This window comes from Harpegnathos saltator, unplaced genomic scaffold (assembly GCF_003227715.2).
Source record: "Harpegnathos saltator strain DR-91 unplaced genomic scaffold, Hsal_v8.6 scaffold785, whole genome shotgun sequence".
Lineage (NCBI taxonomy): Eukaryota > Metazoa > Arthropoda > Insecta > Hymenoptera > Formicidae > Harpegnathos > Harpegnathos saltator.
In genome coordinates, this window is record NW_020230632.1 from 999,795 (window position 1) to 1,022,538 (window position 22,744).

Below are 22,744 nucleotides of genomic sequence, written 5' to 3' on the forward strand. Positions count from 1 at the left end.
AGCAAGAACGCGTGGACGCGTAAGCGCGGCGTATAAGAGCAGCCGGTGATGGCTGTCAAGGACCGATCGAACGCTCGGCGAATGTTAATTCACACGTAAGCGGATTAGAACGGTCAATGCTCGAGTAGCGATATCATTGACGTTACACGATACACCGGCGCGCTCGCCGTTCATTACGGTATCCGCAAGCGCTCACGTGCGTTTCACGTAGTATCTCGCGCGGAAGAGAGGCACGAGAGAGCGAGCGCGACCGAACGAGGGGGGAGGGGGGGGGGGGAGAGAGAGAGAGAGAGAGAGAGAGCACGTCGGTGAGCGATCAATATCTGTTTTCCATCTGTTCTCGTCTCGATTCCGCCAGCCACTCCATCCGTCCGCGTCGCCGGCGCCGTCGCGTACGCGGCGACCACGTATGCAGATTCGCCTGACAGACTGAAGCTTCCTGATGACGAGGAAAGTCTCACGTCGGCCGTTCCGCGCGCAGGATTTCCACTCCCGGGCTTCGACTCGGCCAATTACGAGCGGCGGTGAGAACAGCGAGAGCGCGAATCGACCGGGACAAAAATGACCGGGCGTACGCGCATAATTCAATGGTCGAAAGCGGCGGCGGCGGCGGCGCGGCGGCCGCCGATCGACCCGCGTTTGTTGTAACTCGCGCGCGCGCGCGCGCGCGTTGTAATATGCACGCGCAAATTCTGTCGCCTGTTCGGCCGAGCGCCCCGCTCGACCCGCGCCGTAATAATAACGTGAAAGGCAGCAAACCAGAATCCACCGAATACGCGCGAGAGCTCTTTGTCTACGGAATTTTAACGACGAACTTTATGCAATATTAATCCGCACCGAACGTTTCACGGCACACAAAGAGACTGATGCGCGGGACCCGGAGGGAGCGCGAGCGGGAGAGAGAATCGCGGAGAAAAGGCGCTTCGTATATTACGGCTCGGATACGGCGAAATGACTCGGCCAAGTAGAAATCTAACTTGTCCCCCGGCTCATTACGACGAGGTGTCTGACAGTTTGATGGATTTAGAATAGAAAATGGTGTGTCTCGTAGAGAGAGAGAGAGAGAGAGAGAGAGAGAGAGAGAGAGAGAGAGAGAGAGAGAGAGGGAGAATTCGTCTCCGCAGCGCTGCGTCCGCCGTACGAGCGACACGGTGGCGGATAATTATTAATACGTGAAGAAGAACTCGCGGCGGCGGCGGCGGCGGCATGAGAAATACGGTAATTACATCGTGCGATTAACATCGGACCGCGCCTGGGAATACTTAAAAGCGCCATCTCCTCTCCCGATCATCGGACAGACGATGAAATTCGCCGTACGACGAACGGGGAAAATCGATTATTCATCGAAGTTTCGCCTAATCCGGCCGGCGTTGATGAAATATTAATAGAATCGACGGTGTGCTTGCTTAATTTATTCCGCGGACGACAGAAAGTTAGGGCCCCCCTATCCCCTCCGAAAGCAGGATCCCAGAAATAGTACAGCCTATTTGACGGAGGAGATTTACAGTAAAATTAACCTGGACGGCAGCGCGCTCGATCATCCTGCACGCCCGGAGTGCCGGTTCATTAATGTCGTCGCAAAAACTCACGCGAAATCTCCCCCGTACATCTCGCCAGAGTCTCGACGGACGGAAGCCGTCATGTGTGCTCGCGGATAAACGCATTTTCCCGCGGCGATAGCAAACGCCGCCGTCGCACGACGATAGCAATTGAGCGAGGAAGTAGCACGCAACCTTGAAAACACGTGGTCGCCGCCGTCGCTCTCGAAAAGGACACCCAGTTTCTCGCCTCCCTTCTCTCTACACCGCATTGTTTATCAATGAGATTTATCGGCCGCGCTACGCCTCGTAATAACACGGCACGCTGATTTATTTAGATTTCATTCATGAAATTGAGTCGCGCGTTGGTATACGATTGGCAGATGAGTGCGCGCATGCGTGCGCGTACACATCGGCCGCGTCTTCTTTCTCGAACGTCTCTTGATACCAGCAGCGTGCGGAAGGGAGAGGGAGCGACAGAGAGAGAGAGAGAGAGAGAGAGAGAGAGAGAGAGAGAAAGAGATAGAGAAACACACCGATCGAGCTCGTAGCTCGATAACTTTCAAACGCGGGACAGCTTTCCAATCTAGCTCATTAACATCAATGATGTTCCGTTGCGACACGAGCTGAGCTCTGTTCTCGAGAGTCATCAGCGGTACTCATCCCCGTTGGCAGCCCTGAACGCGATCCACGATCATTATCGAGCGGATATCGACGCGTCGTTTCTTCCTTTCTTTTTTTCATATTAAATACACCGACACCGCCAAGAGCTCGCGATGCCTGATATTCTTTGAGGAACGGGATCTCTTATCGGAAGCACACTCGTGAGATTCACTAACGAGTGAACACAGACTGTGAGTGAAGTAAACTCGGTCTATTAAATTTGAGTGCTCCTGTATACTAAAAAGGTCGGAAGATTCTTGTTTGCTTCCCCCCGACGCGATAAAGCGATAAAGTCAATCGAAGTCGCGGAACAAAGAAAAACTTAGCTTAGCCTCTTCAGAACAGCGAAAGTGTGCCGTATGAGATTGCCGTATCATGATTGACGTTTCAGCTCCGTTATCGTACAGATACTTTCCCCCTTTTCCGACTTTTTTCTCAGACGCGATGAGAAACAAACATCCCCCGATTGCAGGTAATTGAGAGAGCGATTTTTCCGTTGTCAAGCGTGGAAATTAAATTTTCAATTGAACGTTTCGCAGGTTTCGCCGCACCACGAGTGTAAAGAGGGGGTCGAAAATATACGCCCTGAGACGCATTTTCGGGAAGCTCTCCGGTCGAAATCGCCTAAAAAAGTACATCCCGGCGTTTGCATCGTTTCCAGATGCTCTCGTAAAATTCCACCTTGCTAATGCCCTTTCTGACGCGCCCACAAGTCCGTGACGTGAGCGGCTTGTTAAGAAGCCCTCGTCTCGGGCTCCAACGGAAATGACGAAAATCTACGATCTCCGTTCGGCGATGAGCACACGTCCGATTGCGATTGCGGTGCGATGCGATGCGCGCTTTTCACAAACCCCCCCCCCTCCCCCGTAGTAGGGAGGAATCTGCCGTCGGCGTGGTGCAATCGCGAACGCGCATCTCCGAAAAAAAAAAAAAAAGAAAAGAGAAAAGCAAGAAAGGCAAAGACAAAAATGTACACATCGCTACAAAGTTACGTCACAGCGTTCGCGTTCGTTTCCAAGAAAACAGCCGTAAATTACATCCCGCGAGTCGCGCGTATCGCGTCCGAGTATATTCGATTAATACAGATACGCTGGACAGAACTCGCGCAGCTTGTCGCAGATAAAAATCCAGCCGCGCGCGCGGCCTTCGTTACCGGCGTAAATAAAACGCGCGCCGGCCGCGGGCTCGCTTTGTGCGCCGCCTGCGCGCCGCGATTCAATTCACCGCGCGCTAAGTGTAGCGCGAGGGTGATCCTTTTCTCGTGGATGACGCGAGCTCTCCGAGCTCCGAGCGCGCGTTGCACACGCGCCACCCGAAATTAATCGTCCTACGCACGAGTCGCTCGCGCGACTCGCCGATGATTAATCGGCGCCGTCTAAGTCGCAGGAGCGAGCGAGCGAGCGAGCGAGCGAACGAGCGAGCGCGTTGTAACGACGATTAACGGCACGACGCCGCGCAGCCTTAATGTATTTACAGAGCTGAAAGCCATTAACGCGCCAGCCTGCCAGTTGTTGACGGCGTGGTTGATGCTGCCTCTCTCGACGAGGTGCGACTTATCGTCTCGCTTCCGCTCGTAAAGGCCATTCCTGCGGCCCGAGAATGCCGAACGCGATCGAACGCCCTCCCCGCGATCCACGTAGTGGATCTTAACTCGCCGACGGAGGAGCGTGATACTTTGCACAGCGATGTAAACCGTCGTTCTTAGAGTAACAAAGTTACGCGCTGCTGCACGCAAAAGTTCTTCGCTGCCGAGTTCTTTAAAAGCTCGCACGATTACCCCACGCTCTAGTCTAGCGGAACTAATCTCGCTACAATTGAGTCGACTGTACGTTGATTTGCAAGTTTTCGCGATAACAAGCTGCTTTCTCTCATGATCAGCGGCTAGTTTCTCGTTTATTATATCAGTAGTGTAATACTCGCGTCGTTACACAATATCTCGTTTGGTTCAGCGTTGTCTCGGCAAAATTTTGCTCCGCGACGCGATAAATGTGAATTTATCCTCCTTCTCTCCTCTCCTCTCCTCTCCTCTCCTCTCCCTTCAAGATCCATTGTTTTACCGGCGCGCAAATATTTGCATACAGTATCCCGCGGCCTGTTATTAAGAGTCTCGAACGTTTAATCAACACTCGCGTGAACATTGTTGTGTAGTCACTGACTCATCGGTAGTAAATCAAGATGGGTCACTAATTAATCACGGAATACATTTAACAGCTTATCGATGACTCAACGGAGTTATCGCGATTACGGCTACTACGGCCCGTGTGTGTTTCGAAAGCACAACTCGATTATTTCTCTGCCGCCAAACGATATCAATACCGACTGGCACAATATACATAGTGTAATAAACTATCCATCGTTAACTATGACGATCAAATTCATTTCTCAAGCTTGACGGCCCGGTGCTAATGAATATTGGCGAATAAGAGAGAGAGAGAGAGAGAGAGAGAGAGAGAGAGAGAGAGAGAGAGAAGGAGGGAGATAGCCAGAGACTGCAGCGAGAAACGCCGAGAACATTTTTAATTACTCTCCGAGCGCGCACGGTCGGTTGTTTTATGGACAAACGCAGACCCCGACAAATGGAAGCTCGCAAATAAGTAGGTACGTGGCAACTTCATTCCGCATCTTCCGAGCTCGTTGGCCGAGCTTTTCCTTTGAGAAGTCCGCCGCCAGGATTACGACCTCATCCAAGACGGATCGCCGAATCGTATACGAAACTAAAATTAACGTCGGATTCTGACCCGAGCAGCAGCCGCATTAAGAGCCGGTTTTCAACGTCGCGAGAGCGAGAGACCGGCTCGAAGAGCGCACAGATGCGTGTCCTCCGTGGGATCAAAATTTCAGACACGATTCAGGGGGCCCCACCAGAGTCCACCGTTCGCCGGAGAACGGCGGATATTCGATTAAGGCAGTCGCGCGCGCGCGCACTTGCTTGTAACTTGGAGGCGGCTGTATCGCGGCTGTATTCCGTCTCGCAATTCGAAACTGCGTCCTTGAGCCCCGCGCCAAGCACGGTAACGCCAAATAACCGATTGCGTTATCGCGCTTGTACGCGTACCTCGCGCTTTCGCTCGCGGCTCGCGCGCGTGCGACAAGTGTAAATCGCGATATAGAGAGGCGGCGCCGGCGATCTCTCTCTCTCTCTCTCTCTCTCTCTCTCTCTCTCTCTCTCTCTCTCTCTCTCGCGCGCGCGCGCGCGATCGCGTTTCACCTGGATTTCGCTCTCTGCCCGGTGCTGTCCGGTGCTGCCCGGATTCGCGCCGATGATATTTGGAAGCGTGACTTAAAGGCGCCGCCTCTAAACTTAGACGGCGTCCTGCGCTCTAAGCGCTAAGAATAACCCCGGCGTGTCGTCGTGTAAACAAACAGCCGGCTGCCTGATAAACCTCGACGATTCTGCCGCGCGCGTTTCTCTCGCCTCGAATCTGCCTCTCTGTCTCCTTCTCTCTTGCGATCTCCGCTTGGTGTCCAGCCGGTGCGCCTCGCGATCGCGCGCGCGAGGACGATTTTTCCCCGAGCATTGTTTTCCAAGGATGACCGCACTCGAAATCGCGCTCGGTGTAGCGCGAGTTACTCTCGCTTCGGTCCGTTTCGTCTCGCGTCTCGTTCCCCCCCCCCCTCCACGAAAGTTGCAAGCGACGTTACTCCGCGTATTCACCGCGTAAATTTGCCTTCTCACGACCACGTGCGCATACACACACACACACACACACGTATACACACACGACTGACCCCTCACGCAGGTAACACATATCGACGGTCAAAGTAAACACGCCTACAGTCGCGTTACATTCCCGCGGGCGAGTCGAGATTTTGCGGCGGCGACCCTCTGGAAAACGGCGTAAGCCACTTTTCCGTAAGTTAACAAGGGGGATGGATTGACAAATAAGAAATTACAAAGCTCCGCTCAAATTGCACTGCTCGGACTTCCGTGTACCGCGCGTATAATACGCGCGCAGAAACGCAATAGAAATCGGGCAAACGCTCGTTTCCAACAAAGTTAGCCGTTATACGGCAGCGCATGTAACACAAGACGACGGTGTTGTCGTCGTTTCTGCGGGAGAAGAGAGAAGGGACGCGCGGTAGAAATCGTGTCAATTTTCGCGTAAACTGCAAAGTAACTCGCCTCTTCGGTATCTCGAATGGCTCGCGTTAAGAACGCGTCTGAATTGAAGAGAGAAAGAGAGAGAGAGAGAGAGAGAGAGAGAGAGAGGGGGGGGGGAAGGAGGGATGGAGACGCGCTTTTCTTAAATAAACACAAATGACCGAGAGCTTATCAGGCGCGACATATCGCGCGCGAGCGCGGAATATCGCCAATTGTGCAAGCGCGCGCGGCGTTGGCACGTCGTAAAAATAAAGATTTGTTTAAAAAACGGACACCGCGGATACACGCGAGATTGCAAACGCACGTCGTATCGACACGCACGCGCGAGTGTTAATGAATAAACTTCGCCATATTTCAACACGTAATTTACAGCGGACGGCTAACCAACTAACAACGCCGTTCTAACTGCGCGCAGCCGTCTCTCTCGCTCGCTCGCTTGCGCGCGCGCGCACACACGCACGCTGGACTACCTAAATTTCCTTTTTGTTTGCTGCGAATATCCTTAATATTCTTTTATACAAAGGTGGACAAAGCGCAGGATGCAAAATTCACGGAACGGAGGATGCAAAAATGCAAAGCGCGGCATATCCGCGCGTCGAGCGGCCGAGAGTGCCGAAAAAGGGCATGCAAATCTATTCGGAGAGGATATGGAGATTTGGTCTGGACGGAAAATCACGGCTCGACTTTATACACACATACGCGCGGAATTAAACCGGTAATTAATGAAATTCGCGCGTGTCTAGCTGAGTTTCAAATTCGGCTCGTACACACGCGCCGGTATGCGTATGCGTATGTACGAGATACAGAACGTGCGCGCGATGGGGGGCACGATCAGAGCGATTCGAAAGCGGCCGCGATTTGTTAATGGAACGTTATGATTCGATAATACGGATGGAGCGGCGAGAAAGATCGCGAGTCAACAATGACGTTATCCAATTCGTAGGCGCGCTTTGCTGGTGTTTCCAAGCCAGCCGCTATTCTACGCAAAGTGCACAGCAGCTCGACGTTCGACGCGGCCGAGTTCGTTGTAAAGCTAAAATCGTAGCGGTTTTCATGCCGGAAGTGGAACTCGTGTTCCTTTCTTTTTATATATGTTCTCCCTCGTCAGTGATTACACGGGACCGCAAAAAACTAAATATATATATATACATTTCCCGTGCTTGGCGCTATAATTCCCTACTCCAATGTTTGACAGCGATTACGACTGACGTCACGCGCGCACGCACACTCAAGTATTCACAATCAAGTGCACGCCTCTTTTTTAGCAAACGGCCGCGGAGTGATACGCGCGCACACGTGTGCGCTGATAAACATTTTAACAAGATTATAGCGCGTCCTTATTCACCGCACAATGCGTGTATGCGTGCACGCGGTGTAACCGTAGATACGCGTGTGCGTACGGAAGGACCGCAAAATTTGTCGAACCGATCGAGCGCCCGACGGCGCGCGGCGGGTCGAACGATGGACAAAGGGGCACGGAGAGGAGGACCAATTTGTTTTTATCAGTCCTTTGTTTCTCTTTTCGGTTTTGCACCACCCTCCACCCCGCCCTTCCGCTCTCGGCGTTTCGTTCACTGCGAAGCCGCGCGTCGCGCAAAGCTCGTTAATTCGAGCGTGACTATCCGCCGGGCGAATCCTCCGCCGCCGCCGCCGCCGCCGCCGCCGCCGCCGATTGTGCCATCGAAATGGTCAACTATTAACGGAGAGCGACCGTCTGTTTGCACTCGAGTTCTTCGTCGTCGAATGTGCCGCTTCTGTTTAAATTCGCCACCGGCGGAATCGACGCGTTCGTTTCGGACACTCAAGGTAGGCGCGCGAGCGAGCGCGTACGTGCGCACAAATTGAGAATGCGCTAGGATTGTTGGCGAAATAGTACCGCGATATTTCAGTCGAAACGTCCAAATTAAGCACGCCGCGCCGATCGCCCGGGAAATCCGGCAAAGACGCAGCGCGCTCGTTCCCGAATAAATTTCCCAACAGAATCTGAAAGAAATCTGAAAGAAATCTCAAAGCAATAGAGCCGTGCTTGTTCCTCCCGACAGCGACACGCTGTCTCTCGCGTCTCCTCTCGCGAGTTCCTCTCGGCAGGGTGGTGATCGCTGAGACCAGGACACTTTGAACACTGAGAACAGCTCGAGAATTCGCGTACACACGCATTTTAAGCTCGGTGCCTGTCCTTTTTCGCTCGCATTATTATCAGAGCGACGATTGAACGCGAGTACGCGCGTTCAAGCGCCGAGTACCGAGCGAGCTGCTGCGAGCTGCTGCTCGCTGCTCCTCTCTCGAGCGAGCCAAAAATATTGAAAAACGTCTCTCGAGCCGCGCGATGGCGATAGCGTGCGTGCGAGATAGTTATCTTAATTGGAAATGGAGGCTATGGATTCTCCAGGCACACCAGCCCGCGTCTTTTCAGAGCACGTAATCTCCAACGCGGCTTTGGCGTACCGAGCGCGACCGGTTTGATCACCTGCGTCGTCTTTTTCTACCAGCTTTCCCGACGTTTCTCCCATCTCGCTCCTGCCCCGCTCTCTTTCTCTCTCTCTCTCTCTCTCTCTCCCTCCCTCTCCCTCTCTCCCGCCGCTGTCGATCTGCCTTCCTGTCCGCTCTCCACGAGAACGCGCGCACATATACGTGTATCCCGTATGCGGTCGCCTTCCCGCATTTCCGGTTCTAGCACTTTACCATCGACCTCCCGCGACCCGGATCGCGAGATTAAACGTGCGTGCGTCCCTCTCCTTCCTCCCGGACGACGCGAGAGAGGGCTATCTCTCGTCCCCGTGGTCTACCTCTCCGGACCGACGATAGCCGGGGCTATCGTTCGACAGATCTACTTTACACTTTTATTGGCCGTGTACGGTAATAAATTCCCGCGGCGGTTCGATTATCCGCGGTGAGTACGCCGCGATAAACTTTACGGCACCGAGAGAGAGAGAGAGAGAGAGAGAGAGAGAGAGAGAGAGAGAGAGGGGGGCTCTGCCTCGGTAATGATAAATATTCCGCCAGCTAGCCGGGAAAGACGGCTCCGGTATGCGCGTGCGAATTCGAAATTATCTCCTCCCCCTTCTGCCCCTGCCCTTCCCGCTCGTAATGACGGTAGGGTTAATAGATCCATCTCGCGAGTGACCCAACTATGATGAACGAGGGAACGCGTCGCGCGCACGGCTCCCCGGACGAGTAACGTGGTCGACGATCTTGTTCTGGCATACACACACACACACACACACACACACGCATACACGCGCGAAACATAAAACGAAATGCCTCGGCAGTGAGCGCACTAGCAGAAACTCAGAAATAACCGCCGACGACGCCGCGTTCCAAGCCGGACCCGCTGGCGTTCGCGAGCGACGTTCGCGCATCGGGCGTCGTTGCGAAAGGGAAAGGGAACGACGGACACGAGAGACAAAGAGCTTGATCAGTCGGCGCTCTCGACGCGACAACATCCCGTCCCGCGCACCGCGCATGTCCCCGATAAGAGAGAAGGGACCTCTGAGATATCCCGTGACGCTGTCTCGATATCCGGAGCAGATTGCTCCAACGACGATGGGCGCATGGTCGCGCGATTACGCGCTTCTACGGAGAACGGTTCCCGAAGATTTACAGGTGTTGATTAGAGCGGATGAAGAAAAAGCGCGTCGCGCTTCGCTAGGTGTATGTGTGTGTGTGTGTGTGTATGCTCGCATACTGAGGGCTGCGCTTCCAAATCTCGAAATCCGCGCAATGATAAGAGAAGGTCCAAAGTCATTAAAACTGTGTGAGAGTCAAGTTACAGGGCGAAGAAATAAATTCTTCCCTCGTTGGATTTCAGCCATTTCAATTTAATGTAAGAAAGTATGATCATCCCTTCTTACGTCGAGGATAAATCTTGTACAGAGAGAAAGAGAAGGGGGGAAGGAGGAAAGAACTTTGGAACTCGATCAACTCGCTCGCTCGCTCGTCGGACGCCGTTTAAGGGCAGCCGCAGTCTTTTGCATTCTTCTCGAACGGTCGAAGCGCCGGACGCTTCGCGATGCACCGGACTGACTTCCTGAAGAGCAACTTCTCAGGAATGCGCGAGAACGCGAGGCCGCGTCGTAAACGAAGCGGCCGCCGAACCCAGCGATCTGTTTCTCCGAGTCGAAGTCGAATATACGGCTAATTTTCGTCGGTCACTTTTTGAGGCGAACATCGTGCGTTCTTTTGTACGTTTAAGTGAAATTTTCAAACCGCGAGATTAAGTCGTGTGTTGTTTGCAAACGCACGAAATGGAATCTCGAGTTGAATATTCGCCGAGATGTGATGAGACAAGTTGATATATTCGCTCGGTTGAGATAATAAATCGGAACTTTAAGTGAACACTTGAGAAAAACGATCCGTTCGTACCCTCGATCTTTTATTTACACACAGAAAGAACGATTTAGTTGAATCTAACAAATGCTTATTTGAAATAGTCGAAATAAATTTTTTGATAGATCGAACAAAATTTGATTTGACGCAATAAAAATATTTCGTTGGAACCAAGCTGCAACAAAATATTTTTGTTGCGTCAAACAAAAGTTCGTTCGATCAATCAAAAAATTTATTTGGACTATTCCAAATAAGCATTTGTTAAATTCAACTAAATCGTTCTCTCTCTCTCTTTCTCTCTCTCTCTCTCTCTCTCTCTCTCTGTGCACATGGAGAAATATCACTCGGATAATTTAACGATAGGTAAAAGCACAAATCTGGCGCGTTATTTTAATTTCCGCGGCTCAAACAAAGCTCAGGCCGGTTGAAAAGCGTTGTGCCGAAAATATCGGAAAAAAAATATCCCCGCGCGTTTTATATCTCCTCGAATTAAATAAAACTGCGCCCGGATTCGCTAATTCGAAACGTTTTTGCGCGAGTTTCATGTTTGCAAAATCAGTAAGCACCAATGTCACGTGTTTGTATTTTTAATTCGCGAAAATCGGATAAAAGTGACCCCGTGGTGCTGCCGGTGCCCGCGACCCGTTGCCCGTGCGCCAAAAAGATAAATCGATCCACGCCCAGCCGTTTATTTCTATTTCTATGAATACAGCGAATCTGCATACGACTCGGTAATGTCCGCAATGTAATCGGCGCATATCGCGAGCGCATTTAAACGGTAAGTAATTGGACGCGCGTAAAATCGCGCCGAGATCGATAGCCGATCGTCACGAGCGCGGGCGCGAGCGCGGCCGAGAAGAGATATTGTCGCCGATATGCATGACAGAATTGTGAAACATATGTGTACCGATGGGGACCGTAAAATATCACATGGGTAAAGTGCGTCGTAATGCGATACGCGAAGTGGAAGTACTAACTCGTCGAGTTTGTGAATGAGGGGAATGGCGGGAAAGGGACTCTCTCTCTCTCTCTCTCTCTCTCTCTCTCTCTCTCTCTCTCTCTCTCTCTCTCTCTCTCTCTCTCTGGAGAGTGGGAGCGAGGAAAAAGAGGTGATGTAGAAGAGAAAGGGAGGGAAGGAGGGAGGGAGGGAGGGAGGGAGGGAGGGAGGGAGGGAGGGAGGGAGAGAGAGAGTGAAAAAAAATATCGCCAATGCTGCGAGCGTCAGAGAGGCGTATAATTCACGCGCGCCAATGTTTGTACCGGTTCCTGTCTAGAATCATCGAAGCTTTTACGTTTGTTTTACACATGGTCGTAAAACGCGGAGATTATACAACTACATCGTTATGAAGGCGATTATATCGCGGGCGTATTCCGGTAAACAGACTCTCAGCGAATGTATTCATTTGGAACGAAGGTGAAACGTGCGCGCGCGCGCGCGCACGCGCATATTTACCGATGTGCGATAGACACGCTTTTGGCTCGGTAAATCGCAAATCGTGAAAAACAATCGGGGCGCGACTTGCCGAGTGGCGCCGAAATCCAATCTGGGATATTGCAAATAGCGTGTGTCCCGGAAAGGAGGAAATTTTAATTCGCGGAATATCTGTCTATGACAGAGTCGTATCGAGTACTGGACCGGGCACGGACGACGTTATTACGATATAAATATTGAATTTCGATGTATATCGACAACCTTCGCTTCTCGATGTGATCCTCGCGATACCGGCATCTGTTACGGATGCTTTATTAGAAGCATGTAACGTCGCAAATTTTGCGTGACAAAAGTTGCACTCGTTTCATAATTTAATAACCAGCCTGTGTGTTACCCGAGAAGCCTCGAGATGCTTACATCTCGTGGCTGGAGTTCTCTCTCTCTCTCTCTCTCTCTCTCTCTCTCTCTCTCTCTCTCTCTCTCCCCCTCCTTCTTCATCGGTAACAAGCTTAAACATTTTGATCGAAAATATGTTTCATCCATATATACGGTTCCCTTTCTCTTGTGAGAAATCATATTGTGAAACAGAATGAGAGACACGGATATGAAGCGCGATGAAATAGTTTCCTTGGAAAATTGAATTTTTAATCTTCTAATTTCGAGTCGGTTTGCGAAAGGCGCAAAAGAACGAAAAACAAAAGAAATAAGAATATTCCATAAAACGCACGGGGTAGAGATTCCGGCAATTACTACGAATAAATGTCCTCGTCGCGCGCGGGGAATCCGCGCTATCAGCAGCGGACGGGGGAAACGCGCGTTGGCGTATCTTCCGCAGCCACAGAACTGTCTCTCAGGCTGAGTAATAACTTCCGCGATGTTAAATTCGATACGAGCTGCATTTCTGCATGCAACTCGTATTTAAAACAATCGCGCGCAATTACGGGCCTTTTTACGGTGACAAATCGATATCCAGCGACGAAAAGAGAAGACAAGAGAGAGAGAGAGAGAGAGAGAGAGAGAGAGAGAGAGAGAGAGAGAGAGAGAGAGAGAGAGAGAGAGAAAGAGAATAAAGTCCAATAAAGAAAGTCCACGACGAGACGGTCTCGTATCGCGGGACGAGTGAAGAGAGACCGATAAAACTCAATTGAGGATTTATGTGTTAGAATTAAGAGACAGTTATGGTAGTTTTATGGTGAGCCCCCTGGCAAAGCAAACACATACATGTGCATACGCACATGCACACACAAGACAGACGGCAGATATTTCATCACACACATAAACGTAACGTAAGAAATTCAACTGTTGGGCGTAAAAATCGTTAAAAATTGAACCGCGATGGCGGAATATTTAAATATCTCAAGTGACAATTCGCTCGAAAATATTCACTCGGAAATAATCTTGTCAAATTCATCTCGATATCAAATAAAAAAAAGAAACTATCAAGATATATATATATATACACCACGTATAAATTATTCTCAGAGAGTTGCAATCTATTCTTCTTGAAATTTAAAATACACGCGAATACTGACATCACATTGACGACACAACTTCAGAAAATATGAAAGTAAGTCCTGCTCGGAATCAAGCAAGCACACAGAGGACATAGACGACTGCAGGATATCTGCACATGCAGGACAGGCTGCAGGTTTTTATGCATACGCGGATTTGATTTTGTCGCGAATGCAAGTACAACCGATACCAAAATAGTTTCGACGCGAGCGTGCAAAATTCAGAATATAAAAAGTGCGGGACAAAGCATCTGTCAAATGGCATTGTCGGACGCGCGGCCGGCGATGCCTCACATGATCGCGCAGTTGCACGAAATATCAATCCGCCGACGTGTACTGCGCCCCGCGTATTATCTTATTATTATTTTTACACTCTTCCTTCTTCCTTTCACCATGCGTATCCGCAGAAGCTCGCGACAGAAGGCGACGACAAGCGCGGCACGGTCCGACGATTGTGTGAGTAATTAACGACAAACCAAGAGGAAAGGGCCACGCGCGCGCCAGCGGTTTTCCGCTGGAAAAGCTTCGAGACATTCAATTAGGCAGCTCGCCAATCGCGAGCCGGGCCGAGAGCGACTCCGAACGTACTGAGTGCCAAGCGATCGATCAAAATTTTCTTGCAATAAACGTCCTCTAAACCCGTTCGTGATCGGGAGAGCCACGAACGATTCGTTGCAGTATGCAAATTACGAGGGAATACACGCGAAGGAGATGTTTATCGATATTTCAGCTTTTTCTTCGGCGTTTCACCGGTCATGGACAAATTTATCGTTCAATTTTGCGCGTAGCCATGTTTGTCGGCCGACATTAAAATTGTATTATTTTCTACTTTGTCCGCGGCGGTGAAATTGTGCAGTCGAAAGATTTTTGAGAAACCGCGGATTGTTGTCGGGAAATATTTTTCGTAGAAATCGCTATTTAATGATAATAAATGTATTTATGCAAAAGGAATATTTTTCAACTTTCCTAACTTAATTACATGTCCAATGATAATCGCGACACCCGCGTGCGGATTGACTTTGATTCGGCGACAACGACTTTGGTACTTTGTCATTAATTTGCGAAGTGTCGTTTAATGTGTTTCAAGTATACGAATAAATAAAGTTCTCTCGTCGAATAAAAGAGCCGCAAATGAGGCTCTGTATAATTACTCTTGCACGCCTCTGCCAATAATTCCAAATGAATCGTGCCCCCGCAACAGCGCGGCCCCAATCCGGGGCCTAATTACAAGTGTAATTTATCGCCATTGCGTCGCAAAGTTTGCCCGATCAAATTGAGACCGGGCGAAATTAAACGCGAAAGAAATCCCGACCGCCACCGAGGCGATGGCGATCGGGACTCGGTACGGTAAGCGGTACAAATCGATGCCGCTCGAGGGTAACACTGCCAAATAAAGGGTTAAACGGATCACGACGTCGGTCGTATTTTTCGCGGCGGCTGAAAAAAAAGAAAAAAAAAAACAAAAAAGAGAGCGCCGTGTTATACTGTTACCGCGGCGCGCGCGCGTGGTGACGCGGTGAGGAAAAAAATGCACTACTCTACTGCCTCAGATATTGAATGGGGAACGAGAGTGCCGTCCCTCTTACACTGGCCGTTCGCAGCGGAGAAAGGTCATTGCACACTCGTAAACAAACAGGACGCGGCGCGGCGTCTATAGCGGCCGCGTCACTGAACGTACACACCGATCTAATGCCGCGCGGCTCAAGGTCGCTTCGTCCGTGGCTGCCGAACGTGCGCGATTCTGCCTTTTTAAATTCTCGCGAAAACGCGGCGTGCGCGTGCTTCATGAATTTCGCCGACTTCCGACGACTCTTTGCGCGTTGTATTTCGACTCGTGTCTCATCACGACCGGCTCGTCGCTTCATTTCGCGGAAACCCGCCGAAAACGTCCGGGTGTCTACGGTACTGAAGACTTTTTGCCAACTCGTAACTGATTGCTCGATTAATGTCAAATGGATGATTACGCGGCTGCAAGTTTTACTCGGAGATCGATTACAGCGAGATATATATATATATATATATATATATAGCGGATAACTTACAAGCTGAGGTAAATGTCGCCTCGACGTTTTCGATTGGATCAATTCCGAAGGGTCTGTCGTTTCAAATTAATCTGTTCAACGTTATAAACGGCGAGTCTCGCGGAGATGTCAAGTTCGACAAGTGTAAAACTATAAATAAATGATGAAACAAGCACACGAATGAGAAATGAGAGCGATTCTTTTCCAAGCGCGCTTTTTTCGGCGAAAATAATTTATGTAGGAAAAATGTCAATTTTACGTCACGTATTCGCGAAATATCGGCGATGAACGGCGATGAAAAGCGGCGGGTCCCTATATTGAGAACTAAACTATTATTCATATATTTGTACACTCGATTATGTGAATAGATACACCATCGGTTGTTATTCAGTATCCGATTTCAAATTCAATATTAGTGAACTAACCACTGACATTTCGTGTGCGTGTTGCAAGTTCGAGATAAATGTACGCAGACAGATGGACAGACACAACGAAAGAACTTTAAATCCAATTCAATTTAAAGGGTTTCTACGCGCGCGCGCGTGTATGTGTGTGTGTGTGTGTGTATGTGTGTCGTAACACATCTGTTTAACACGAGCACACGTCGAAATGAAAGATGACGCGATGCGACCTTAAACTCTGACTGAATCTTAGGCATTTGCAAGATTCAACAAAACCACAATAAAGCTTTATCAACGATCGCGATAAATATTCTCGTAAAAAGACCCGATTCTACCTGAGAGAATCAATTCCGATGGCATGTTTACGGGCGACTTCCTCTTTTGTTGTTGCAAAAAATTCTGACGCGCCCGGCGCAAGGCGAAATTTATCGCGTCGTTAAGCTCGTCGCGAATCCGACGATCACGTTACCGCGGTTTCTCATTCGAACTTTTTTCGCATTGTTGAGAAAAGCCGCTCTCTCTCTCTCTCTCTCTGTCTCTCTCTCTCGTAGGGAGGAAACGCGAAGATCAAAGATTCATACTCGTGCGCGACGCGCGACAAATCGAGCGATATTCGGCACATTCGGAGTGTACAACAATCCCCATTTCACGTGCGGAGACGCGTTCCTTCACGCTACAGCGTTTGACACCGACCGCAACGAGAAGGTCAAAGGTCACTAACCACTTCGTACTCTCAAACGAATTTAACCGGCGCGGCGCCGTGGCGGCTGATACTAGCTAAATGCTAGTGAATGAATGGACGGCTGACCGACCAAGGCACGGCGTGCGATTATTCTCTAAACACTCGCGCACCTGTTCTTTTTCTTCCTCATCAAAGAAGCGACAAAAGAGGAGGAAACAAACGCCGGTCGATCGAACGACGAAGCGCCGAAGCGTCGTCATCGATCGTGACTCATGCCATATGAATGACATCTTAATTGCTCGTTATCTTAGATGATTACTAAATTACAGTCATTTCGACAATTTCTTCCCGTCCAAGATATGATACATCGACATTTTACGACTTACGCTCGGAGAAACAGAGAAACACGCGACCGCGCGCTGATCCATCGACGAGAATCCACCGCGGAGCGCTTTCGATTTAGATCGTCGATACAGATGTAAGTGTGACTTATTACCTGTTGCCAATGATCCTCGAGCGACGGCTGAGCTGAGAAGTATCCGGTGTCGTGTATGTCCTGCAGCTCCCGAAATATATTACCGCTCGGCAGGATATCCATGGCTACGCGCGCGGCTAAGTCCCTCGCGACGGCCCTCCGCGCTCCGAACTGCACTCTCACGCGCTACAATGTCGCGTGTTAACGCGGTCGCAGCGGCGACGAGAAACCAAACTCCGAGAACGCGCCGACGAGAAACCGGCGTCACTCACTCTTGTACGTTGTAGAGCGCGCGCGTGAAAAACAACGCGACGCGGCGAACCAACAAAAGATGTATTTATTCACTGAACACGCGTCGAGCGTGGACGCGCGCTCGCGCGTACGACAACTCGCGACGATGACTCGCGCGCACGCACGCACCTACGTGAATGTAGCGAGTAGCGGCGAGCGCACGTGCGTATCATCGGAGAGAGAGAGGCTCGCCCCCTCCTTCTCGTCGTCTGTGATCGCGCGAGAGAACGCGCGCGCGCGCGCTGCGACGATAACACGATAACAGGAAGAACGATCGCGCTGCGATCGCGATTTAAGGGACACGGTCGAGGCTGCGAGGCGAGCCGACCTGACGTACAGCCACACCACTTCCCGGAGCAGTCCGTTCCCGCAGTTCGTTCCGGCTTCCGTGAACGCGCGCGCACTACACGTCCAAAAGCTCTCTCTCTCTCTCTTTCTCTCTCTCAGTCTCTCTCTCTATGTATCTCTCTCTTTCTTGCTCCCTCGTCGTTACGGCAACGAGGGTGAGCTATTGCTTTCGTTGCTGGTGCGGTGCTGGTGGTGGTGGTGGTGGTGGTGGTGATGCTGCTGCTGCTGTTGTTAATGTCGCGGCTACTACTGCTGCTGCTGCTGCTGCTGCTGCTGCTGCTGCTGCTGCTGCTGCTTCTGCTTCTGCTTCTGCTGTTGTTGCTGCTGCTGCTGCTGCTGCTGCTGCTGTTGCTGCTATTGCTGCTGCTGCTGCTACTGTCACCGGTGAAACACGCGGCCGGAGCAAACTCACTGCGACGACGACGTCACTCGCGCGACTCGACGTTCTGTCTGCTGGCGTCGCGTGCACGGTTTGCTCGCGACAGTATCCATCACACACGAAGCGGGGGCGGAGAGAGGGAGACGCAACGTCAAAATGCCGGCTCGAGTCGCGTAGCGTCGTCTGCGCGGTTCATTCGTATTACTGCGCCTCTTCGCGTCGTCGTCGTCCCTTCCGTCGTTATTACCGCTGCGCTCTCCCTCTGTGAGACTGGCGATTCTCTCTCTCTCTCTCTCTCTCTTCCTCTCTCTCTCTCTTCCTCTCTCTCTTCTCTCTCTCTCTCTCTCTCTCTCTCTCTCTCTCTCTCGACGATGCTCTCACTTGCGCTCTCTTTCAACTCGATTCTCTATTTCTATCTCTTCCGGCGATTCGTGCGGAGTATCCGTCGCACGAGCTTCGATGTCTCCCTTCACTTCAACTGCCGACGAAAACCCGTGTATTCGTCGCCGACGACGACGGCGACGACGGCGACGGCGACGGCGGCGACGACGACGGCGACGACGACGACGACGACACACACGCGAACGTTTCTCTCGTTTTCTCTATGTACGTACGTGTATATATATCCCTCTATTTCCCCCTTACATATATATGTATGTATGCATATATCTAGCGCTTTCTCCGTCACTGCTCGCGTACCGGCTTTTCTCTCGCGTGCGCGTCTACACAGCGACGCCGGTTCACTACGCCGTGTCACTACGCGACGACGATCGCGGCTCGCACGATCGCCCGGACCGATTGCACGTCACCAAGGTATCAGACCTGTTGAGATAACACCGAACGAGATATTTTGACACTCCGTAAGGGACCGGCGGTATCCCCAACCACTAAATGCGTACAGACTCTTCCGCGCGAGTGCCGAAGAGTGACTGACGTTGCCTCGCCGTAACTACGCGCGAGAAGGCCCGAACTCGACCGAGGGGAGCCGAGCGCGCCACCGTGGTACCGCTACCGGCGGCCACGCGACGTCGTGGCAGCACCGCTCGGTGGCGTCGCGACGCCGGTCTTTCGCGTCACGGGAAATCGGAACTCGGAACGGGCGCAGGTGAGAAAAAAGGGCTTTGTTCAACGCTTCGTTCGGTCGTTGCGAGCCACCTTCGTCGATGTCGAAACAGCGCCGCGGTGTCGTCTAAATCAGCCGCTGTGTAAGGACGACCGGGTCTCGAGTGAGAGTGTTGTCTCGAGGAGGATCTCCGGACTGATAACTCGCGCAGATTGTATCGCCGGCAGCCGTATCGATCGATTTTTAACACAGGTAACTTTCTTTTCGCTTCGATCGTCTCTTGATTCATTGAGAGGAATCGAATCGAAGTCGCGCCTAAAAGCTACGCAAATAAGCTGCGCTCACAAATGAGATGCGTGCGCGATGTTGCGACTTAACCTAAAAATGCGATTGATCTCTGTATGGTGCGCGGCGCAACTTAACCTAATTACCGCTCCGTTAGCGATGATGTAGAAAAATAACATATAGTTCCGGAATTAAATAGCAACTAGAGCAAATTAGTTTTTTCACGTTAAATAAATAAAACGATTCCCCGTGAAATTAATCTTCTATAATTCTTTTTTTCTCCGTTGTATGTGAAACCATTTCAATTATTTTTGTTTTAAAAGAATTTATTATATTTCCGCGCGCGGGCGCATATACGGAGATATATTGCACGTGAATTTTCCGTTGTATTCGGCATATATCATAAAATAATATTAACGAGACTTTCGTGCGCAAGAAAGTGCAATTTTGCAGCTACAATATATTTACGTTAGCGACACAATTTTAGGAACGATAATTTTACGCCGTGACTTTTGACTCGCGACATCAGTTCAGACCACATTATAAGTTAATTAAATGACGTTACGTAAAACGGATTATTTGCACGTTTCTGCCTTTACGAGACCACTCGACTGGCGATGCAGAAAAATCCGCCGTAATTACCACCTCGATCGCACGATCCCGTATATAATTGCAGGGCTCGGGCATTATTTCAATTACAGCGTTATAATCGCGCTCGTTGTGCGAGCCGATATTACGTTCCGTTCGAATCTTGCGTATAGGCAATGCGCGCGCCTGGCGGATTCCCATTCAAGCGACAATGGAATAAAGGTCGTCTATAACTTATACGTCTGTCTTACTTTCATCGTAGGCGTAGCCTACGATCGACCACCATTCAGGAATCTGATTTTAGTTTCTCTCGCGTACATGGCCGCTGTTTGCAACTGGTGTATTGTATTATGCACCGCCGGGTAAATCTAGCCGGGGAAATTTTGCGGAACGCTTACAACGAGAGGGAATAACTTAAAGAACAGCCGTGCGCGCGCGCGCGCGCGGGAAAAAGCGACTTTGCAAACGATTCTATTTTACGATCGTACGTATTTTGATAGCTCGCACAGCTTCACCCGCGGCGAAATTTTTAATCCGCGCGATACATCGCGAATGCGCGGCCGGAGTTATTTTTATTGCATGCGGTCGAACGAAGTGCCCGGCGAACCATGAAGCTTTAATAACTTCAAACCGGACTTTGTGAAAATGAGCAAAAGCTGAACGGTACGCGAGAGAGAGAGAGAGAGAGAGAGGGGGGGGAGGGAAAGAGAGCGTGCAGCAACACTTGTATTCCGTTATGCGCTGCTTATTTGCAACTTCTTTCGCTCCGCTGTAATTACCGCGGTGTTTTCGATTTTGTCGTGATGCGTGTTCAAGATGAAAACTTGAAATTATCATCTTTCGCGAGGGTAACAGCGGTCTCCTAAAGTCATCCTCTGCTTTACGTTCGTAATTACGATTTAACCGAGAGAAACGGTGCTCGTTCAGCGAATTGAACACGAGGAACGCACGCAGGCGCGGAGTACATGGACGCGCGGAGAATTATTTGCAAATGAATAATCTCTCGTGAGTCAACCGACTCGGAGCGCCGAGAGAGAGAGAGAGAGAGAGAGAGAGAGAGAGAGAGAGAGAGAGAGAGAGAGCGAGCGAGAGAGCGAGACAAACGCCTTGTGTCGCCGTACATGATTCATGGATTCTGCGCGTTCGTTAAAGGCTTTCTGTAGACGCTCTTGCACGGCCACCCGAGAATGCCAGATTAGATACGTAAGCGGCATTTATGGCGAGTGGAATTAGAAGACTGACCGCGCTCTTATCAGGCCCGTACCTCGTTTCCGTTCGGGCTATCGCCGTCGCGAGCATAGTGTATCGTCGGAGAGGCCATTCGCGATTCGGAAAATATTTTTTTAATCGACCATTGTGCATATGTGCGCACGGTAGTCGAGTTCTTCTGTTTGCGCACGCTCGATGTTCCGCCCAGGCGATACTCAAAGCGCAACACACACACACACACACACACACACACACACACACACACACACTCGGTGCGATGCACGCAATGCGTGGCGTAGTCGAGAGAGTTTCAATCGTATTGAAAATAGCTTAGGATAGCGTTGGGCAAAAATCGCCGACTCGTGACTCTTGGAGGTCGCGATTTTCTCCATCACGCCCGATTCAATCAGCGGCGAAGGATCGCCCAGTCGCGAGCGATACTCTCGCGACGGTATCCCCTTTCTATCATCCGGATTTGTAATCACCGCGAACCGAAACGCATTGGATCCGTGTGTACGCCGAGTGTGCATCGCCCGCCGGTACTGCAGATATTATCTGCTGTGCCGAGAATTCCGAGCGGAATGTATAGCACTGTGTTGGAGAGAACCTGACCTCGCGTAACCTCTCAACTTCGGCTTCGTTTCCCGGATATATTCGCCGCTCAGTGGGTTAAGACGCCCAGCACCATAAACATGGCAGCCGTACTTGGACCCAAGCCCAACCCCCGAAAGCTTTCTTGTAGCGGAATACACCAGTACGTCGATTTTCGCCGCGCAACGAGTCGACGGGATGTTTGTTAGACGCGAAATGGCTCTCCCTTTCCCTCCCTCCCTTTCTCTCTCTCTCTCTCTCTCTCTCTCTCTCTCTCTCTCTCTCTCGCCCTTTCCCTCTCTCACGCCTGTGCGCAACACACATATCCCGATAAAACGCGCGACCGACCGGCCGCGCGGCCGACCGGCCGGCCGGCCGGCCGGCCGGGGCATCCGGCCATTAACATATTAATTCAATTATTCAGTTTAGAACGCTATATTACGCTGATCAATGTTTGTAAACCGTATTGCATTTCTAGCATGAAATGTTGCGAGCGTACGTAAATAATTTAGCAGGATGGAGCGACGAATTTCAACCGTCGACTGATCCGAGCTTTAGCCAGGAATAAAGCGATATGATAATCCAATCCGGGAAATATCGCGGGGGGCTGCGGAGGGAACCGCGGAGAAAAACGGCTTTCCCTTAGCGTAATCGAATTTGATCGTAAATATTGCCGTGTTAATAATCCCGCCGTAATAACCCATCGATCGCGAAATTAACATCGTGTATTCTTCATCAGCTAATTTCATTCTAATTAATGCGCGTCAAATAATTGGATACTCCGTCGGAGCTAGAGCCGATGCGACAGATCAGTCCATCGCGGTCCCGTCGCGCTCGGT

General features: G+C 50.7%; 1 protein-coding gene across 1 annotated transcript in view; it reads right to left on the bottom strand.

Annotated features, from left to right (window-relative positions):
- LOC105180951 (Krueppel-like factor 6) overlaps positions 1-18,017 on the bottom strand; it is a 337,265-nt gene extending 319,248 nt beyond the window's left edge. Inside the window, exon 1 of the mRNA XM_011137336.3 lies at positions 17,173-18,017. Coding sequence (XP_011135638.1) covers positions 17,173-17,274 — 102 coding nt within the window. The 5' untranslated portion in view covers positions 17,275-18,017. The remainder of the gene's footprint in view (positions 1-17,172) is intronic.
- Between the last annotated feature and the right edge of the window lie 4,727 nt (positions 18,018-22,744).